This window comes from Ranitomeya variabilis, chromosome 4 (assembly GCF_051348905.1).
Source record: "Ranitomeya variabilis isolate aRanVar5 chromosome 4, aRanVar5.hap1, whole genome shotgun sequence".
Taxonomy (NCBI): domain Eukaryota; kingdom Metazoa; phylum Chordata; class Amphibia; order Anura; family Dendrobatidae; genus Ranitomeya; species Ranitomeya variabilis.
Genome location: NC_135235.1, coordinates 394,566,421 through 394,585,805, shown reverse-complemented (window position 1 = coordinate 394,585,805; position 19,385 = coordinate 394,566,421). Strand labels below are relative to the sequence as shown.

General features: G+C 45.2%; 1 protein-coding gene across 4 annotated transcripts; it reads left to right on the top strand.

Annotated features, from left to right (window-relative positions):
* Positions 1 to 769: 769 nt before the first annotated feature.
* LOC143767196 (uncharacterized) lies at positions 770 to 14,989 on the top strand. Of its 4 annotated transcripts, none has more exons than XM_077255318.1 (6): positions 770 to 840; positions 1,220 to 1,282; positions 3,456 to 3,591; positions 6,335 to 6,484; positions 7,123 to 7,219; positions 9,407 to 14,989. In XM_077255318.1, exons 3-6 carry the CDS (start codon positions 3,514 to 3,516, stop codon positions 11,596 to 11,598), a joined length of 2,517 nt encoding a protein of 838 aa, XP_077111433.1. In that variant the 5' UTR covers positions 770 to 840; positions 1,220 to 1,282; positions 3,456 to 3,513; the 3' UTR covers positions 11,599 to 14,989. The 4 variants fall into 4 exon arrangements, 3 of the variants coding, with proteins under 3 accessions (XP_077111433.1, XP_077111432.1, XP_077111431.1); XM_077255317.1 differs by lacking the exon at positions 770 to 840 and adding an exon at positions 849 to 932; XR_013213683.1 differs by lacking the exon at positions 770 to 840 and having other exon boundaries at positions 850 to 1,282; positions 9,407 to 12,042; positions 12,083 to 14,989.
* The last annotated feature ends 4,396 nt before the right edge of the window (positions 14,990 to 19,385 follow it).

Genomic DNA, 19,385 nt, shown 5'->3' with positions numbered 1-19,385 from the left:
TGGGCTTCTCGTATAGTGGTCACAGATTATTCTCCTGCCTGGTGGACAGGAGTCCTGTAAATCCATTCTCCCTTCTCCAATGAACAGCGCCGGACCGGAGGCCACATGAAGTCCAAAGCTGTTCCATTAGAGGTCCTGTTTGATCCCTGAAGTGGTTTTCTGTTGACATTGTACGGGTGGACCTTGCCTTTCAGTGTGGTGCTCCTGCACATAGGCTAGCAGTGACCGTAGGGCAGAGTCCTAACATGTCAACCCAGAATCCGGAGAGACGCTGACCATGGAATGGGTAATGCCCTCGTCAGACCAGACGCTAAGCTCCTCTCCTTATTTCTTCGGCTCCATAGTGCTAGGGCTCGAGAGAAGCACAAGGACCGCTGCGTGTAGGGTGAGCGGTGGATCTCCCCTTTACTCAATATTCTCCAGTAATATTACATTACAGCGAATACAACCTCAATGTTACAAGAATGGCAGTTGGGACCCCTCAGGGTCTCTCACTTGCTGGAACCACCATATTTCTAGCCCTGGTTATATGTGGGCCATTAGGATAATGTATTGTATATATGTATTATTATATATTTTGGGCTGTGCAGGAGGGAAGATGCATGAGAACACGCAACCCAGTGCCTGCATGGAAAAGTGGCACTAAAACTAAGGTGCCTGGCTACCCTGCTATGCAGAGGAGGCAACAGCTGCCTGCCAGCGTTAGAGCCATACTGCGCATGTGTAGAAGGTTTTTTTTTCCTGTCTGCTCGCTGAGCTTGCTATCTGCGCATGCTCCAGTCACACAGCGGCGTCCAGTTACTATAGGAACAAGGATCTGACGTCACGCTAAGTGAAAAGGTTAGAACTACATTTCCCATGATGCGCCACGGACACCGGAGCCAACGTCGGGCCTTTGTCAGGAGCACAGAGGGCTGGTCGGCGTTTGCTCGGTAACCCAGGCCGTGAGGAGGAGGGGGCTGCCGGTGCGGTACCGACTGACCTCGGAGGATGCGCAGTGCGTGGCGTCATTGTGTCCTGCACATGACATGTGGTGATGTGGATACCGCATTGTAACACACACCCAGCCGCCTCAGAACCTCTTTGAGCCGCTGACGTTGGACCGTGAAATGGCCATTATGTTATTGTGATGCCAATCCGGAGCCCCCTCGGTGTTAACCTTTTAAGTGCTGAACTGTTTTTTTTCTTCTTTTTCCTGTGGGTGTCATGACGTCATCAGTCGGTCACATGACCAGCCCCCCTCTGCTGCTCTGAGCTGATGAAGGAGGAGACGGTTTGGCCGGTAAGTGATCCCTATGCTACAGGTCCAGGGGGAGCGGTAATCGGGGGTGGGCACGCCACACGTGGAGCTTATGGGGGCCGCTGCACCCCTCATGCACAGCGTCTGACTAGTTCTGTATCTTCCGCTCCGTTATTGGGGTGCATTGTAGTTAGGACCACCGGAGATCTGGACGAGTACACCCTCCGCTGTCTCCGGCAGTCCCTTAGAGAATGAATGGAGCAAATTACGCCCACCGCTTATCCAGACCCCCGTTCTTGGGATCAGTGGGACCCCCAGTAATCAGTACATTCCTATCCCCTGTATATGGCCTCTTGCTTGGCACAATCCTTTAGGGCCATTTTTTCTTATCTTATTCATTGCTCATCCCCTTTAGTTGTTCCCTTTTTTCTTCTATTAATCCACCGCATGGTTCCAGACTTTTATTTAGTGCCAATTTATATGGTCTTTACCAAGGGGGTGTGGCTCATTCTATTAGGGGGGCTTCTGCATTATTACCCAGTGTGCACCATTCCCTTAGGATATTCGGTCACATATGGTGGAGTAAATCCTGCCCACTACTGACCTGGTGACAGCTCCTCATTCAGTAAGTTCCAGGCTGCCATCGTTTACTCGCTGCTCCAGATGGATTTGGAGACGTGAAGATGTGATTGATGTTTAGCTTTAACACAAGGGGCGCTATAAAATGATTGCATGAAAGGGTTACTCCCATCTCATCCATTCATGACACTGCTCTCCTTGTGTATGGTCTGGCCAGTAGTGGTCGGGGCCAGTAGTGGTCTGAGCAGGCGGCGCTGTGTCTGTAACTTCTACATAAGTGAGTAATGGGCTGCCATTTCCAGGGGTCCCCGCTCTTGTGGCCGGAGCATAGACACGGATACTCCGCTCTCCGCCATGACTGGATCTTTATCTGTTTATTGTCACATGCTCAGAAACAATTGGATAAATGTAAGAAATGTCATGGTCCCATGTGGTCTATTAGCTCGTTATTGCATGAAAAATTAAAAGTTTACTGAAAGTTCAATATAGACCCATTCATCCAGCAGGGAGGAGGGACATTGAGGAAACCTCAGTCAGGCTAAGATGGTGGCAGAGATTGAATTAAACGTTCATAAAGGATCACATGGCCACTCTGAAATGCATTATCAAAGTACACACAGATCTGTGTGTGGAGTTCGCATTTTTAAGTCTGGTGCCAAATCCTCTTTCAAAATAACAAACCAGGACTGGTGACTTCAGCAGACCAAAAGGTCTGAAAGAAAATGGAAGACAAAAAAAAAAGTGAATTACTGCTGGATTCTTTTCTTAAGTTTTTTTTTTTTTCACGACATCTGCTTCTGCCTTCCAAAAAAATAGAAAACCCCATTCAAACTCCTACATACTGCCACCCAGCACTTTCACTTATTCAATGTACATTATCCCCCCACGGTCTTATTTTATAAGGACTAGCGCAGGTCTCTTTAATGGGATGATATCACTAGATCGAGCTTCCTGTGTAGATCCTCGGTCCACACCATTGGGGGGAACAGGGCTAGATGAGTAGTTTTCATTTTTTAATGTCTACTTCTGGGAGGCTGTGGAGACCCGGATACTCTATGTGGGAAAATGATGCTGTGTTGGGGCCATCCTACAGTGTGGAGGGATGTGGGGCCGTGATGCGTTGTGTAGAGTCTTGTGGTCCCTCATAGTGTGTGGGAGCGTCAAAGTTGGGAGCAATGAAAGCCCACTTACTCCGCCAACTTTTAGGTCTTTTAATATGGGGCCCCATTATTTCAATGTATGCCTCTGCCCGGTCCACAACCGAAAAAGTACATAAAAGGGGGATAGTACGAATATAGGTATCTGAAGAAGAAATGATAGAGGGTGGATGCTGGAAGTTGTACGCACATCTGTCTAACAGTAAGGTTTGGAAACTAAACATCTGTCATAAAGAGTAGTGAAGACAGGAGTGGATAAATTACCCAGAGCAACCAGCCTGATCCCAGCTTTCATATTTCCATGGGTTAAAAAATGAAAGAAAAGTAGTAATTTCATTGGTGACTCTTCTTTATGCATTCCAGTTCTAAGGGATGGGAGCAGCACAAGAGGAATCATGGGAATTGATCAAATAGAATGGACAAAAATGATATGCAGACTAGAGGACTTGTCTCATCGTAATTTTGTCTTCTGTTATCAGGCACGTTGTCATCAACTCAAACTCGGGTCAGGCCTCGCTCCTGTGTGATATATGGAAGATGGAGATGGAAAAGAATCACATGATGGAGAGGATCCTGAGCCTTGTCTTGGAGATTGTCTATTTGCTTATCGAAGAGGTGAGATCTTGGGTAATGCTGAATCAAGTGAAGTTCCTGGAAAATTATGAGATTCTTCTACTACTTTGCACTCAGTTCATCAGGCTTTAGTTACCCCATTAACAAAACGGATAAATGTGATCTTTAGAATTTTCATTTTTGCATCTTGGGATCCTTAACTTTTATTCGTTTTTGCATGCTTGGAAATACGGCACTCCTGATGACTTCGGTGCTCGTATAGGGTCCATACATATAAATATCAAAGGAATCCGGCACTCTTGGATGGAGAATGAAAACAATATATTCAGGGGTGGGATTCAAATTTTTAACAACAGGTCCTCTAAGTCGCGGCGGCCGGAATTTTGGCCACGCCCATTTTCAATAACCTCGCCCATACTAATAAGCCACGCCCAGTGGCACGATTCATATTTTTGGAAGCAGTTTAGCCACGGCAGTGCCCCCAATAGTCCAGCATTCTGCCCGTGTCCAGCATCTCTGCCCCCGCGCGTCCAGCATCTCTGCCCCCGCGCGTCCAGCATCTCTGCCCCCGCGCGTCCAGCATCTCTGCCCCCGCGCGTCCAGCATCTCTGCCCCCGCGCGTCCAGCATCTCTGCCCCCGCGCGTCCAGCATCTCTGCCCCCGCGCGTCCAGCATCTCTGCCCCCGCGCGTCCAGCATCTCTGCCCCCGCGCGTCCAGCATCTCTGCCCCCGCGCGTCCAGCATCTCTGCCCCCGCGCGTCCAGCATCTCTGCCCCCGCGCGTCCAGCATCTCTGCCCCCGCGCGTCCAGCATCTCTGCCCCCGCGCGTCCAGCATCTCTGCCCCCGCGCGTCCAGCATCTCTGCCCCCGCGCGTCCAGCATCTCTGCCCCCGCGCGTCCAGCATCTCTGCCCCCGCGCGTCCAGCATCTCTGCCCCCGCGCGTCCAGCATCTCTGCCCCCGCGCGTCCAGCATCTCTGCCCCCGCGCGTCCAGCATCTCTGCCCCCGCGCGTCCAGCATCTCTGCCCCCGCGCGTCCAGCATCTCTGCCCCCGCGCGTCCAGCATCTCTGCCCCCGCGCGTCCAGCATCTCTGCCCCCGCGCGTCCAGCATCTCTGCCCCCGCGCGTCCAGCATCTCCGCCCCCGCGCGTCCAGCATCTCTGCCCCCGCGCGTCCAGCATCTCTGCCCCCGCGCGTCCAGCATCTCTGCCCCCGCGCGTCCAGCATCTCTGCCCCCGCGCGTCCAGCGTTCTGCCCCGGGCCCCAGCGTGTCCAGCGTTCTGCCCCGGTCCCCACCCCCCTGGGATCGCCGCTCTCAAAAAAAAACAAAACAAGCTCTTACCTTGCCATGCTCCTGCGGCGGGGAACCTCACTTCCTCCACGCAGGTGAAGGACGCACTCGCCGGCGGCTGACAATGACGTCAGACGCCGGCGAAGTGCGACTGCGCACTGCGGCCGCCAGCCTCCGACTGGAGGGGGGGGCCCGCAGCACCGGCAGGTGGGGGGCCCGCAGCGCCGGCAGGGGGGGGGCCCGCAGCGCCGGCAGGGGGGGGCCCGGTGAGCAGATTAGACGGGGCCCGATGCGGGCCCCCTCTGCTCACCGGGCCCCATACGCCAGTCATTGCTGTCATGCCCTGATGGCGGCCCTGCCCACCAGCAGCACAGCAACCCGTCCGGGGGCGGTCCGGAGGCGGTCCGGGGGCGTGGTAACCATTTTCAATTACCGGAACGCTGGCAGATAGAAATTTTAGTAAACGGCTGCCCCGTACCGGGTCGTACCGGCTGAATCCCACCCCTGAATATATTTATTTTGAGTTGTCCACTGCACAGTGTAAAAAATTGTGGCGTTTCAGTTGTGAGGCAGTGACCGGTGTCACATCTGAGGGTCACTATGTGTTCCCCCCCAGGATGCGCACGGAGGCGTATTGAGGCCATGGGAGTGCATTGCAGTCACAGGCGTAGCTGTGATTGCAATGCAGAATAAAAGTGAGTATTCGTCTTGGACAAGCTGTTTGTTCAGGGCAGATTTCAGAAAACGTGCTGGGCTTTTATTTTTTAAACGGACTACAGGATGGTAGTCTGTTTCCTTCCAGGCTGGGTTTTCCATGTGGCTGCAGGCCACAGGTTGCTTGTAAAAAAAAAACAAACAAACACAAAACCCTGAAGCAGAGGGTTGGGTTTGTAAGTCAGTGTGGTTTTGCTAGAGTGCAGAGCAGTCGGCTCTGCAGAGCTCCACCTGTGTTAGGCAACACAGGCAAATGGAGCCAAACAGCCAAGGGAGCTGAAATGCCTGGCGCCCGCAGCATACACAGCGGTGCAGTCGCCCACGTGAACTGATCAGAGGTGGACTGGCCTGTTAATCGGCTGCAGATCTGGAGGATATCGTGTAGTGAGATGAACTTTAAAGAGACTTTTGCTTTGAACTTTGCTGGGTCACTGCCTCTTCACTGCATAGTGTGCATGAACCAAAGGCTGTCACCAGTGTCGATCGGTCACTCCTGGACCAGAACGCTTGCCCACTAGTTCGCGTGGAAGTGTTATGTTGTCAGTTTTGAGTGATAAGTTACGGCTTGGATCAGTATGACAAATCTGCAGAAATAGGGAGAATATACTTTTGTACAGAATTTAATTTACTGTATGCCTCTACTGATATTCTGTGTTGCACATCGGTGTATTCCTACTAAATAAACTTATCTAAACTACTTCTACCTCTACCTAAAGTTTCCTGCTGTTATTTCTATGGTTATTTTTCACCAGCTGTTGTTATAAATCTTTCTTTGAACAGGATTATGTCATTGTGAAGAACTCCGGTGACAATGTGGTGTACAAGAGCAGCTCTCACAGCCCCAAAATGGACCACGAAAAAGACTTGGAAAAGAAAACCAATAGGGTGGTAGATCTCACCAGCAAGGTCCTTCAGCTTCTGACTGTAGAGGTGAGCACTATGTAGTTAATATGGAAAACAGGCATAGTTCAAACATCCATTTTTACGTACAAGAGGAAAAAAAATAGGTCCAATTTCCATCAGTGTGTTGAATTTTTCATCAGTTTGGTCCATGTGTCCTTTTTTTGTCAAGCTTCTCCTAGCAAGCTGTGAAAACCAAGCAGCACTGTAACAAGTCTGATGGCATCAGGGTGCTGTCCAACCTTTTTCACAGACCTATAGACTTGCATTGGCGAGTTTGATTAGATCAAAATTAGACATGTTTTTTTTTTACGCAAAGATATGGTGGACACATGAGCAACCCAAAAGGCTACAATGGAATGTGTTCTAGCTTTGAGAAAAACAGAAAAAGTGAGTTCTTGGCAGAATAGGCATATACATGGTGGCAGCTTATGTTTTAAAAAGATTTCTTTGAAAATATTTATTTTTGGGGGGAAACAATGCCATTTTTGTCTGTAGGCAGTTTCTTGTATTGCACTATATAAGTGAATTAGGTAGAGTTGTGATACCAAAAACAGGTCCTGGACAAGAATCGCACTGTTCCAAGTCAGCGTTTTTTCTTATCCTATACAACTTTAATTCCCATAAGATTAATTTGATAAAAATTTTTTGCCTTGTTATACTCCCAGTCAAACAATGACATGAAGAATGACATGGTTGGGGAAGAAGCACAGAAGCAGGGAGAAGAGAAGATAAAGATAGACTATCACCAGTCCGGCTCTGAGAGTAAGGAAAGTTTTGACTGCTATGAATTTACCTCTCGAGTGATAAGATGTACAGTGTGGAAAATAAGTATTTGATACGCTGCCGATTTTGCAAGTTTTCCCATCTACAAAGAATGGAGAGGTCTGTAATTTTTATCGTAGGTACACTTCACCTGTGAGAGACAGGATCTAAAAATAAAAAAACAGAAAATCACATTGTATGATTTTTAAAAAATAAAATTTCTTGTTATTGCATGGAATAAGTATTTGATATAATAGAAAAAAACGGCAAAATATTTGGTACAGACACCTTTGTTTGCAATTACAGAGGTCAGATGTTTCCTGTAGTTATTAACCAAGTTTTCACACACTGCAGCAGGGATTCTGGCCATTTTCTCCATTGTAATTATATATAACGTGTAAAATATATCTCTATCTCTATCTATCAGACCAAAAGTTTGGACACACCTCATTTAAAGATTTTTCTGTATTTTCATGACTATGAAAATTGTACATTCACACCGAAGGCATCAAAACTATGAATTAACACGTGGAGTTATATACTTAACATTAAAGTGTGAAACAACTGAAATTATGTCTTATATTCTAGGTTCTTCAAAGTAGCCACCTTTTGCTTTGATGACTGCTTTGCACACTCTTGGCATTCTCTTGATGAGCTTCAAGAGGTAGTCACCAGGAATGGTTTTCACAGGTGTGCCCTGTCAGGTTTAATAAGTGGGATTTCTTGCCTTATAAATGGGGTTGGGACCATCAGTTGTGTTGTGCAGAAGTCTGGTGGATACACAGCTGATAGTCCTACTGAATAGACTGTTAGCTGCTTTTTTCTTGCCATAATACAAATTCTAAGTAAAGGAAAACGAGTGGCCTTCATTACTTTAAGAAATGAAGGTCAGTCAGTCCGAAAAATTGGGAAAACTTTGAAAGTGTCCCCAAGTGCAGTGGCAACAACCATGAAGCGCTACAAAGAAACTGGCTCACATGAGGACCGCGTCAGGAAAGGAAGACCAAGAGTCACCTCTGCTTCTGAGGATAAGTTTATCCGAGTCACCAACCTCAGAAATCGCAGGTTAACAGCAGCTCAGACTAGAGACCAGATCAATGCCACACAGAGTTCTAGGAGCAGACACATCTCTACAACAACTGTTAAGAGGAGACTTTGTGCAGCAGGCCTTCATGGTAAAATAGCTGCTAGGAAACCACTGCTAAGGACAGACAACAAGCAGAAGAGACTTGTTTGGGCTAAAGACCACAAGGAATGGACAACAGACCAGTGGAAATCTGTGCTTTGGTCTGATGAGTCCAAATTTGAGATCTTTGGTTCCAACCACCGTGTCTTTGTGCGATGCAGAAAAGGTGAACGGATGGACTCTACATGCCTGGTTCCCACCGTGAAGCATGGAGGTGTGATGGTGTGGGGGTGCTTTGCTGGTGACACTGTTGGGGATTTATTCAAAATTGAAGGCATACTGAACCAGCATGGCTACCACAGCATCTTGCAGCGGCATGCTATTCCATCCGGTTTGCGTTCAGTTGGACCAGTCACCATCATTTATTTTTCAACAGGACAATGACCCCAAACACACCTCCAGGCTGTGTAAGGGCTATTTGACCAAGAAGGAGAGTGATGGCGTGCTACGCCAGATGGCCTGGCCTCCACAGTCACCAGACTTGAACCCAATCGAGATGGTTTGGGGTGAGCTGGACCGCAGAGCGAAGGCAAAAGGGCCAAAAAGTGCTAAGCATCTCTGGGAACTCCTTCAAGATTGTTTGAAGACCATTCCCTGTGACTACCTCTTGAAGCTAATCAAGAGAATGCCAAGAGTGTGCAAAGCAGTCATCAAAGCAAAAGGTGGCTACTTTGAAGAACCTAGAATATAAGACATAATTTCAGTTGTTTCACACTTTTTGGTTAATTATATAATTCCACATGTGTTAATTCATAGTTTTGATGCCTTCAGTGTGAATGTACAATTTTCATAGTCATGAAAATACAGAAAAATCTTTAAATGTGAAGGTGTCCAAACCTTTGGTCTATCTATATTAGCAACTGCTGTGACACATTTAGTACTTCTTTAGAGAGACCACCCCTTCCCAAATATTCCCTAGAATGCGTCAACTGTCATCTAGATGAATTATACATTTGCCAATGTCATTCTCATTAGGACTTCAACTTTATTCTTTCCATTAGGGTCATCCTCTGACATGCCTGAAGTTCAACGAATATCTGAACCAGTGGCTATTAAAGAAGACAGGCCTGATGCCGACATCACCCAAGAAAACTCCATAAACTTGTGTCGCGATAGCTCAACACAAACGGATATTAGCCCCAGTGAAATTGGACCTCTCCCTGAAATTTACATACATGTTCCCATTGACCAAACAGAATATTTATCTATTTGCAAGAAGGAAGGCACGTCATCTGGGGACTCGGGATTCATCGCTAGTAACATTTGTCAACCCTTGGTACATACAGTGGTACGTGGCAGTAATGATGAGAATGTAATAACTTGCAAAGAATATGGATCTGTAGATATTAAACCCACCACAACTGAATACAGAGTAATTAAAATTAAGGAGGAACCTGTTGATTGGGCCGAAGAAAATTCCAGATTAAGTGAGCTCCCTATACAAATTGAACGCATACATACTCGACCTAAGAATAGTGTTTCTTTATACCCCCAAGTTCTAATGGACCAATTGCCAACACCATATACAAGCATGCAGATTAAGCAAGAACCGGCCTCGGAAGAAGAGGGATCTCTCATAGAGACTGGCATATCCGTATCAGTAGAACAATCACAAAGGCACTTCATACTAGCTGAAAGCGCTGAAGGAAGTTTCAGGGACACGGATATCAATACAGGCTCTGAAAATTCTCAAACGGATTATGGCTCTACTTTTATAAAGGAACAGTACTATGAAGATGACGAAATGCAAACAAGCACTGAAGATCTATCAGTTACTCAGTTATGCCAGGAACCATATATGGAGGAGATTACATATGAATACTATTCTGCTCATTCCAGCAACTTACACCAGAAAACAGACAATCAGGACAAACCGTATTCTTGTTCAGAATGTGGTAAATGTTTCAAATACAACAGTCTGCTCCTCCACCACTCTAAATCCCATCAGAAGAAGCCACTGATATGTTGTGAATGTGGAAAACAGTATTCTTGTAAGACAGAGTTCGATATACATCAGAGGATTCACACTGGTGAAAAGCCTTTTGTTTGCTCAAACTGCGGGAAAGGCTTCAGAAGGAAATCTCACATGCTCCGGCACCAGCGAATTCATGGAGACAAGGAGATCTATCCCTGCCCAGAATGTGGTAAGTTTTTTCATCGCCAGGATGTCCTAAACCAGCATCGCAAAATACACAAAACAAACCAAGTGGAGGTCTACACTCCCATTAAACAAGTTCAACCACAAGACCCTTGTATGGCCTATGACCAGATTGAGACATTTCCATGCTCTGAATGTGGGGAAAGCTTTGATGATGTCGCACAACTTGAGGAACACCAAGTAGTTCATAAAGGGGAAAAGCCATTTTTTTGCACAGAGTGTGGCAAATCATTCCGGTTTGAAGCCCTTCTGGAGTTGCATTGGGGTAGCCACATAGCTGCAGTTTCGTGCCCTGAATGTGGGAAGAGTTTTGCAAGTCAGAGTCTTCTTAACCATCATCTGAAAAGTCATGCAGAAGCGACCGATTGCATTTGTTCTGAATGCGGTAAAGAATTCCCCAGTCGGTCCCAGCTGGCTGACCACTACAGAACACATACAGGAGAGAAACCGTACATGTGCCCTGATTGTGGCAAATATTTCCGTAGGAAAGCGCATGTTGTTAGGCATCGCAAAATCCACAAGGGCAATAAACCATTTTCCTGCCTAGAATGTGGAAAATGCTTTGAGAATCTGGAGTTTCTTGAGCGACATGCAAAGATGCACAAGAAGAAAAGACCATACATCTGCTCTCAGTGCGGGAAAAGTTACACAAAAAAGTCTCATCTAGCCAGACACCAGAGGACACACACTAAACAAACCACACATACTTGTCCCCAATGTGGAGAAGGCTTTCAGTATCCAGCCCTCTTGACTCAACATATGAAGCTTCATACTGGAGAAACGGACTATGAATGTCCTTGTTGTGACAAGACCTTCACATCAGACACTGCTCTCATTAAACATCAAAAAATACATTCAAAAGAAAAATCTTTCATGTGCGCCGAATGTGGGAAAAGTTTCACCTTCTATTCCCTTTTCATGAGGCATCAGACCACACACACAGGAGAAAAGCCTTTTGAGTGTCAGGAGTGCGGAAAACGGTTCACGCGAGACTCGCATCTGGTGAGACACCGGCGACTACATGACAACCTATAAGCTATAGTCTTTATGATAAGTGTGAAAAAAGAAATCTCCCTGGTTCCGTTACCAAGTCTATGAAATTTGCTATTTATTTAGTGCATTTGTATTATTTCATTAATGATTTTGGAATGTGCATGGCCCTTGGAACTATTCATTTGACTACAATTTTTTTTCTTTGTTTCTCACTTTATATTGTTAATGTGAAAAAAAACCCTGCTTTTAAGCCAGATGGGTTTTGCTGTGGTTCCAATCTCATAGACTCAGAAAGTATAATTCACCTGTTCTCATGAAGATGTGAAGAGGGGGTGGGGGTTAGTCCTTAAATACTGAATCAGCCTGCATTTGGAGGATTGTGATTTGTCTATCATTTGTTATAACATTGGGTATTATGGCACCCAAGATCTCAGGGAGGTGCGTTCCTGCATAGTCTATGTGGGTTAGCATGTAATCAGTCCTTAGGCATCACAAACTGGAAGGAGAACCAGTTGGCAGTCCTTAGGCATCACAAACTGGAAGGAGAACCAGTAGGCAGTCCTTAGGCATCACAAACTTGAAGGAGAACCAGTTGGGCAGGAATGACAACTTTTGGAAAGGTAATGTCTCCACAATGATTTAACTACCATATGGTAGGACGACTACATTTGGTGGCAGCAGAGAAGACCCAGGATAGTGGGGAGTGCCATTATTTGCTCATCCTATGCAGTTGTCAAAAGTATCAGTAGTGAAAGAAAATCCAATCCTACTAGCTACTGGTGTGACGGCAGTTAGCTCCTCCGTCCTTAATATGTGCAATTTACCCAAACTAATCCTTCAGGTTGTGTGTGGATAAATCGGTTGTTTTTTAGCGTCTTGGGATCATGGTTTTAACGAACTGGATCACGTGCTAGTTAAGAAATCAAATCTAGGCATAGGGGAAAGTGTTACAAGGGCTCACTTAGCTAATGATCTGCTTTGTGGGGATCCAGAAGGCCAGTAGATGATGAGCATCCCTATGTGTTAAAGTGCTTCCTAGAGCTGCACAGCAACAGCAGTTGTTTGGGACCACATGTACAGTCATGGACAAAAATGTTGAGAATGAGACAAATATTAATTTTTCCAAAGTCTACTACTTCATTTTTTCTAATGGCAATTTGCATATACTCCTGAATGTCAGAGTGATCAGCTTAACAGCAATTACTGTACTTGCAAAGTCAATATTTGCCCAGAAAATGAACTTTAACCCCCAAAACACATTTCAACATCATTGCAGTCCTGCCTTAAAAGGAGCAGCTAACATCGTTTTAGTGATTGATCCATTAACACAGGTGTGGGTGTTGATGAGGACAGGGCTGGCGATCAATCAGTCATGATTAAGTAAGAATGACATCACTGGACACTTTAAAAAGGAGGCTGGTGCTTGGTATCATTGTTTCTCTTCAGTTAACCATGGTTATCTCTAAAGAAACACGTGCAGCCATCATTGCACTGCACAAAAATGGCCTAACGGAAGAGTATCGCAGCTACAAAGATTGCACCTCAGTCAACAATCTATCTCATCATCAAGAACTTCAAGGAGAGAGCTTCCATTGTTGTCAAAAAGGCTTCAGGGCGCCCAACAAAGACCAGCAAGCGCCAGGACCGTATCTTAAAACTTTCAGCTGCGGGATCGGACTACCAGCAGTGCCGAGCTTGCTCAGGAATGGCAGCATGCTGGTGTGAGTGATTCTGCACGCACTGTGAGGCGGAGACTCTTTGAGCAAGGCCTGGTTTCAAGGAGGGCAGCAAAGAAGCCACTTCTCTCCAGAAAAAACATCAGGGACCGACTGATATTCTGCAAAAGGTACAGGGAGTGGACTGCTGAGGCCTGGGGCAAAGTCATTTTCTCTGATGAATCCCCTTTTCGATTGTTTGGGACATCCGGAAAACAGCTTATTCGGAGAAGAAGAGGTGAGCGCTACCACCAGTCTTATCTCATGCCAACTGTAAAGCATCCTGAAACCATTCATGTGTGGGGTTGCTTCTCAGCCAAGGGAATCGGCTCACTCACAGTCTTGCCTAAAAACACAGCCATGAATAAAGAATGGTACCAGAATGTCCTCCAAGAGCAACTTCTCCCAACCGTCCAAGAGCAGTTTGGCGCCCAACAATGCCTTTTCCAGCATGATGGAGCACCTTGCCATAAAGCAAAGGTGATAACTAAATGGCTCATGGAACAAAACATAGAGATTTTGGGTCCATGGCCTGGAAACTCCCCAGATCTTAATCCCATTGAGAACTTGTGGTCAATCATCAAGAGACGGGTGGACAAACAAAAACCAACAAATTCTGGCAAAATGCAAGCATTGATTATGCAATAATGGACTGCTATCAGTCAGGATTTGGTCCAGAAGTTGATTGAGAGCATACCAGGGAGAATTGCAGAGGTCTTGAAGAAGAAGGGTCAACACTGCAAATATTGACTTGCTGCATTAACTCATTCTGTCAATATAACCTATTGGTACTCATAATATGATTGCAATTATATTTCTGTATGTGATATAAACATCAGACAAACACTAATAAAAGCCAGAGGGCAGCAGATCATGTGAAAATATAATTTTGGTGTCATTCTCAAAACTTTTGGCCATGACTGTACTGTACCATCAAGCCAAAATATTGAAACTTATTTGAGGGCTTTGGTTGCTGTGGCAACTTTTTTAAAGCAGTAATGCACTTTTAATTAATTAATTCGGTTTCCAAAAACTTTCTCAGTTGATCTCTTATGCTGTATGATAAAAGGGCAGTGACATAAGTGCAAAAAGTTTATATACTGTATAGAGAAATTACATGTAGAGAGCACATAGCTGATAAGTAAAGACCCTCAAGGACCTGGAGTGTATGATGTAATTGAGCACATCGATAGAATTAACGTATGAGGTCCTAAAAGCAAGGAGTATCGTGGGGATGGCCGCTTAATTAGCAATCAACATAGGAATCCTTATGCTGATATCCAATCCGTCATACAATTACATTGTAGTGTCCATTTTATGCAAGTAAAGCCCAATCTCTCCATGTGCGACTGAATTGACTGTATTATGGAAGTCTGAAGCTAAAGGTTAAGGGGGAGCTCAATATTCAGGGTTTATGCAGGCAGCTTGACCTGAAAGCACTGGAAATGGAAAGTTTTTCAGTTATTGCTACAGCAGAGTGGCATATGAGTAGGAGGCACCACATATAGAACCTACCTGGTGGCACCAGTTGTAGGAACTGTTTTAATTTGATCGATGGCCGTTTGTAGATTTTTGTTGTACAGACATATACCATTAGAGAAGTTGGATTGTGAATCAAGCAATGAAACCCTTTTTCTCCAGCTGAATGTATGTACTGATGAGTGACCTGTAAAGTGACTTGAAAGTCCTAAAAATAAACCCCATTTTCTACTTGGAAATTGTCTTGAATTGTTATTATCTACAGTAATATATAAAGCTGAATGCGTGCGTGTGTATGTGTGTATGTCCGGGATTGGCATCTGCACCGTCGCAGCTACAGCCACAAAATTTTGCACAGTCACACATCTGGACCCCAAGAGCGTCATAGGCTATGTTGTGAGGCGAAATTTTAACCCGCGCGTTCCAATTCACCAAACAATTTTGCCCCTATCTACATAATGGGGAAAAAGTGAAAGGAAAAGTGTTGGAGGCAAATTGACAGCTGCCAGATGTGAACAAGGGGGACTTAAAGAGTGAGAGCGATGGCGCCAAAGAGTATATACCGTACAGTTGCTAAGGTGGGGCCCCGACATGGGATTCTCACCACACGGGGATATGAACACACACACAAAATGCGCCACACACTACCACGTGCTTGAACACATATAAAGCACCCTCAGCACACATTTCACCACACATACACCAACCTCGCCACATCAAAGTCAAAACACAAATGTCGCCACGCGCAAAACTCGCCACATGCAAAACTAGGCTCACGCAAAACTCGCCACACACTCACCTCATGGAAAACTTGCCACAGGCAAAACTTGCACACGCGGAAAAATTGCCACATGCACAAAACTTGCAACACATGCATCAAAATGCACAACACATAAAACTCGCCACGCACAAAACTCGCCATGCTCAAAACTTGCTGCACACAACTTGCTACACTAAGGCTAGTTTCACACTAGCGTTAACTGCAATACGTCGCAAATGCGTCGTTTTGCCGAAAATACGCATCCAGCAAAAGTTCTTGCTGGATGCGTTTTTTCGTCATAGACTAACATTGGCGACGCATTTGCGACGCATTGCCAAACGTCGCGTCCGTTTTGCGACGCTTGGACGTGTGGTAGCGGACCGTCGGGAGAAAAAAACCTTACATGTAACGTTTTTTGCTCCCGACGGTCCGCTTTTTCCGACCGCGCATGCGCGGCCGGAACTCCGCCCACACCTCCCCGCACTTCCCCGCACCTCACAATGGGGCAGCGGATGCGTGGGAAAAATGCATCCGCTGCCCCCGTTGTGCGGCGGGGACAACGCTAGCGTCGGGGACCTCGGCCCGACGCACGGCGACGGGCCGAGCCCGACGCTAGTGTGAAAGTAGCCTAACCTGTCACATGCAACTCGACACATAAAAAGTTGCTACACGCATGTCGCCACACAAAACTCATCTCACAAGTCGCTACATGCATGTCGCCACATGCAACTCACCACACACAACTTGACACATGAAACTCACCATAAAACACACACAAGTCTAGTATTATCCTTCAAAAATAAAAATTGATTAATAAGCAGACAAACTACAAGAGCAACAAGTGTACCATATAGGAAATACGGCAGCTGTCAGTCACATGACCTGTCTATTACGTGTATGTGTGAGCTAATATATACTGCCAGGGGGGAGGGCTTCCTGTTGGCTGGGGATTTATCAGGCTGCCAATTTAGCTTACAAATACTGAGGTAAAAATACTGACCAAATAACTTGTGAACGAGGTCTAATACAGGAGCAGATGACACACACATATATACTATATACAGGAGGAGATGACACACAGGTATGTACTATATATAGGAGCAGATGACACACAGGTATGTACTATATATAGGAGCAGATGACACACAGGTATATACTATATACAGGAGGAGATGACTTACAGGTATATACTATATACAGGAGGAGATGACTTACAGGTACATACTATATACAGGGGAGATGACACACAGATATATACTGTATACAGGAGCAGATGACACACAGGTATATACTATATACAGGAGGAGATGACTTACAGGTATATACTATATACAGGAGGAGATGACATACAGGTATATACTATGTAAAAGAGGAGATGACACAGTTTATACAGGAGGAGATGACATACAGCAGGTATATACTATATACAGGGGAGATGACATACAGGTATATACTATATACAGGGGAGATGACATACAGGCATATACTATATACAAGAGATGACATACTGGTATATACTACACTCACCGGCCACTTTATTAGGTACACCATGCTAGTAACGGGTTGGACCCCCTTTTGCCTTCAGAACTGCCTCAATTCTTCGTGGCATAGATTCAACAAGGTGCTGGAAGCATTCCTCAGAGATTTTGGTCCATATTGACATGATGGCATCACACAGTTGCCGCAGATTTGTCGGCTGCACATCCCAAAGATGCTCCATACAAGGCAGGATGGATCCATGCTTTCATGTTGTTTACACCAAATTCTGACCCTACCACCTGAATGTCGCAGCAGAAATCGAGACTCATCAGACCAAGCAACGTTTTTCCAATCTTCTACTGTCCAATTTCGATGAGCTTGTACAAATTGTAGCCTCAGTTTCCTGTTCTTAGCTGAAAGGAGTGGTACCCGGTGTGGTCTTCTGCTGCTGTAGCCCATCTGCCTCAAAGTTCGACGCACTGTGCGTTCAGAGATGCTCTTAGGCCTACCTTGGTTGTAACGGGTGGCAATTTGAGTCACTGTTGCCTTTCTATCAGCTCGAACCAGTCTGCCCATTCTCCTCTGACCTCTGGCATCAACAAGGCATTTCCGCCCACAGAACTGCCGCTCACTGGATTTTTTTTCTTTTTCGGACCATTCTCTGTAAACCCTAGAGATGGTTGTGCGTGAAAATCCCAGTAGATCAGCAGTTTCTGAAATACTCAGACCAGCCCTTCTGGCACCAACAACCATGCCACGTTCAAAGGCACTCAAATCACCTTTCTTCCCCATACTGATGCTCGGTTTGAACTGCAGGAGATTGTCTTGACCATGTCTACATGCCTAAATGCACTGAGTTGCCGCCATGTGATTGGCTGAGTAGAAATTAAGTGTTAACAAGAAGTTGGACAGGTGTACCTAATAAAGTGGCCAGTGAGTGTATATACAGGAGGAGATGACACATAGGTATATACAGGGGAGATGACATACAGGTATATACTATATGCAGGAGATGACATATAGGTGTATACTATATATAAGGGAGATGACATGTATATACTGAGGTGAAAATGAGGTGTGAGGTGAAAATGAAAAGGTGTGAGTGCAAAATGAGAGGAGTGAGGGAAAATAGTGGAGTGATCGGAAAATGACAGATGTGATGTCGAAATGACAAGTGTTAGGGGGAATGAGAGGAGTGAGGGGGAAAATAAGGAGTGAGGAGGAAAATGAAAGATGTGAGGGGGAAAATGAGAGGCCTGATGGGAAAATAAGAGAAGTGAGGTGCTATAACTAACCACAGATATTTACTATGCCCAGGCAACGCCGAGCTCTTCAGCTAGTTATACATAAATGTGAAAAAAATGTGAAATTAGAGGTTATAGTACATGTAAATAAAATCCTCAAAAGTCTGAAAAAAAAATAGACTTGATTTACATGAGGCCTAATACTAAGTATGTTGAGGACTCCGAGCAACGCTGTAGCCACAGATCAAAGGGGATGGAGAACTGCCTAGAACCTGGCCTGGTGAGCATTAGGGCTCATGCAGATAAGTGGATAACTGCCTTTATTTCACATGTAACACTCAGACCCATGATATTAATTTTCACATGTAACACTCAGACCCACTGATCTTAAAGTGCCATAGTACCCTACACTATCAGTAAATTCTGTTCCGTGGGACCACAGGGATCCAGATGTGATATCTACACATAAATATGGGCACATCATTCACATTTTAAACCTCACAAAAGTTTGAATGGATTTTACTTTTTACTATTCAAGGACCCTCATCATTTTAAGCCACTTCTTGTACACTAAAGGATTTAATATGGAATTTATGGCGATAAGCTGCTTAGGTTGTGATGTTACCCTAATCCATGTATCCTTAAATGCTACCTTTATTAAACATGGCATGTTGCATTGTTGTCAGTCTACTGGAAGCCACTATTACGGGTAGAGTGACTGTCAGTAGACCTGTAACCCATCCACTGGACTTGCAAGCATGGTTGATGTGGGAGATACACGACTATTACGCTACAGTTACCATATAACTGCAAGAACTAGAGACTGTATGAAGTGGATTGAACAGATCATCAAAATCTTTAATGCTGGATTCAAAAACATATTTTTTTCAAAATTCAGCTTCTAAGGATATGGCATTTTTTACATACCGTATTTCCCCATAGACTTCTCTGAAGGAATTGAGAACACAAATGTAATAATAATAATAATAATAACAATAATAATAAAAAAAAACACCTCCCTGATGTTTCAATCTGCATTTTAAAAGCTAGAATACAAGAATGTGTTAAAGAAGCTGCATATATGTTTTTGTTTTACTACGATTTGGGAAAATAGGGATGAAAAAAAACAAAAAACGCTGCTCAATGGCATCT

What these genes read in the sequence shown, in the direction of transcription:
- LOC143767196 (XM_077255318.1), top strand. Translation starts at nt 3,514, where the DNA reads ATGGAGATGGAAAAGAATCACATGATGGAGAGGATCCTGAGCCTTGTC. An exon ending in TCTATTTGCTTATCGAAGAG is followed by an intron (nt 3,592 to 6,334) that starts GTGAGATCTTGG and finishes TTCTTTGAACAG; the next exon opens with GATTATGTCATTGTGAAGAA. An exon ending in TCACCAGTCCGGCTCTGAGA is followed by an intron (nt 7,220 to 9,406) that starts GTAAGGAAAGTT and finishes TCTTTCCATTAG; the next exon opens with GGTCATCCTCTGACATGCCT.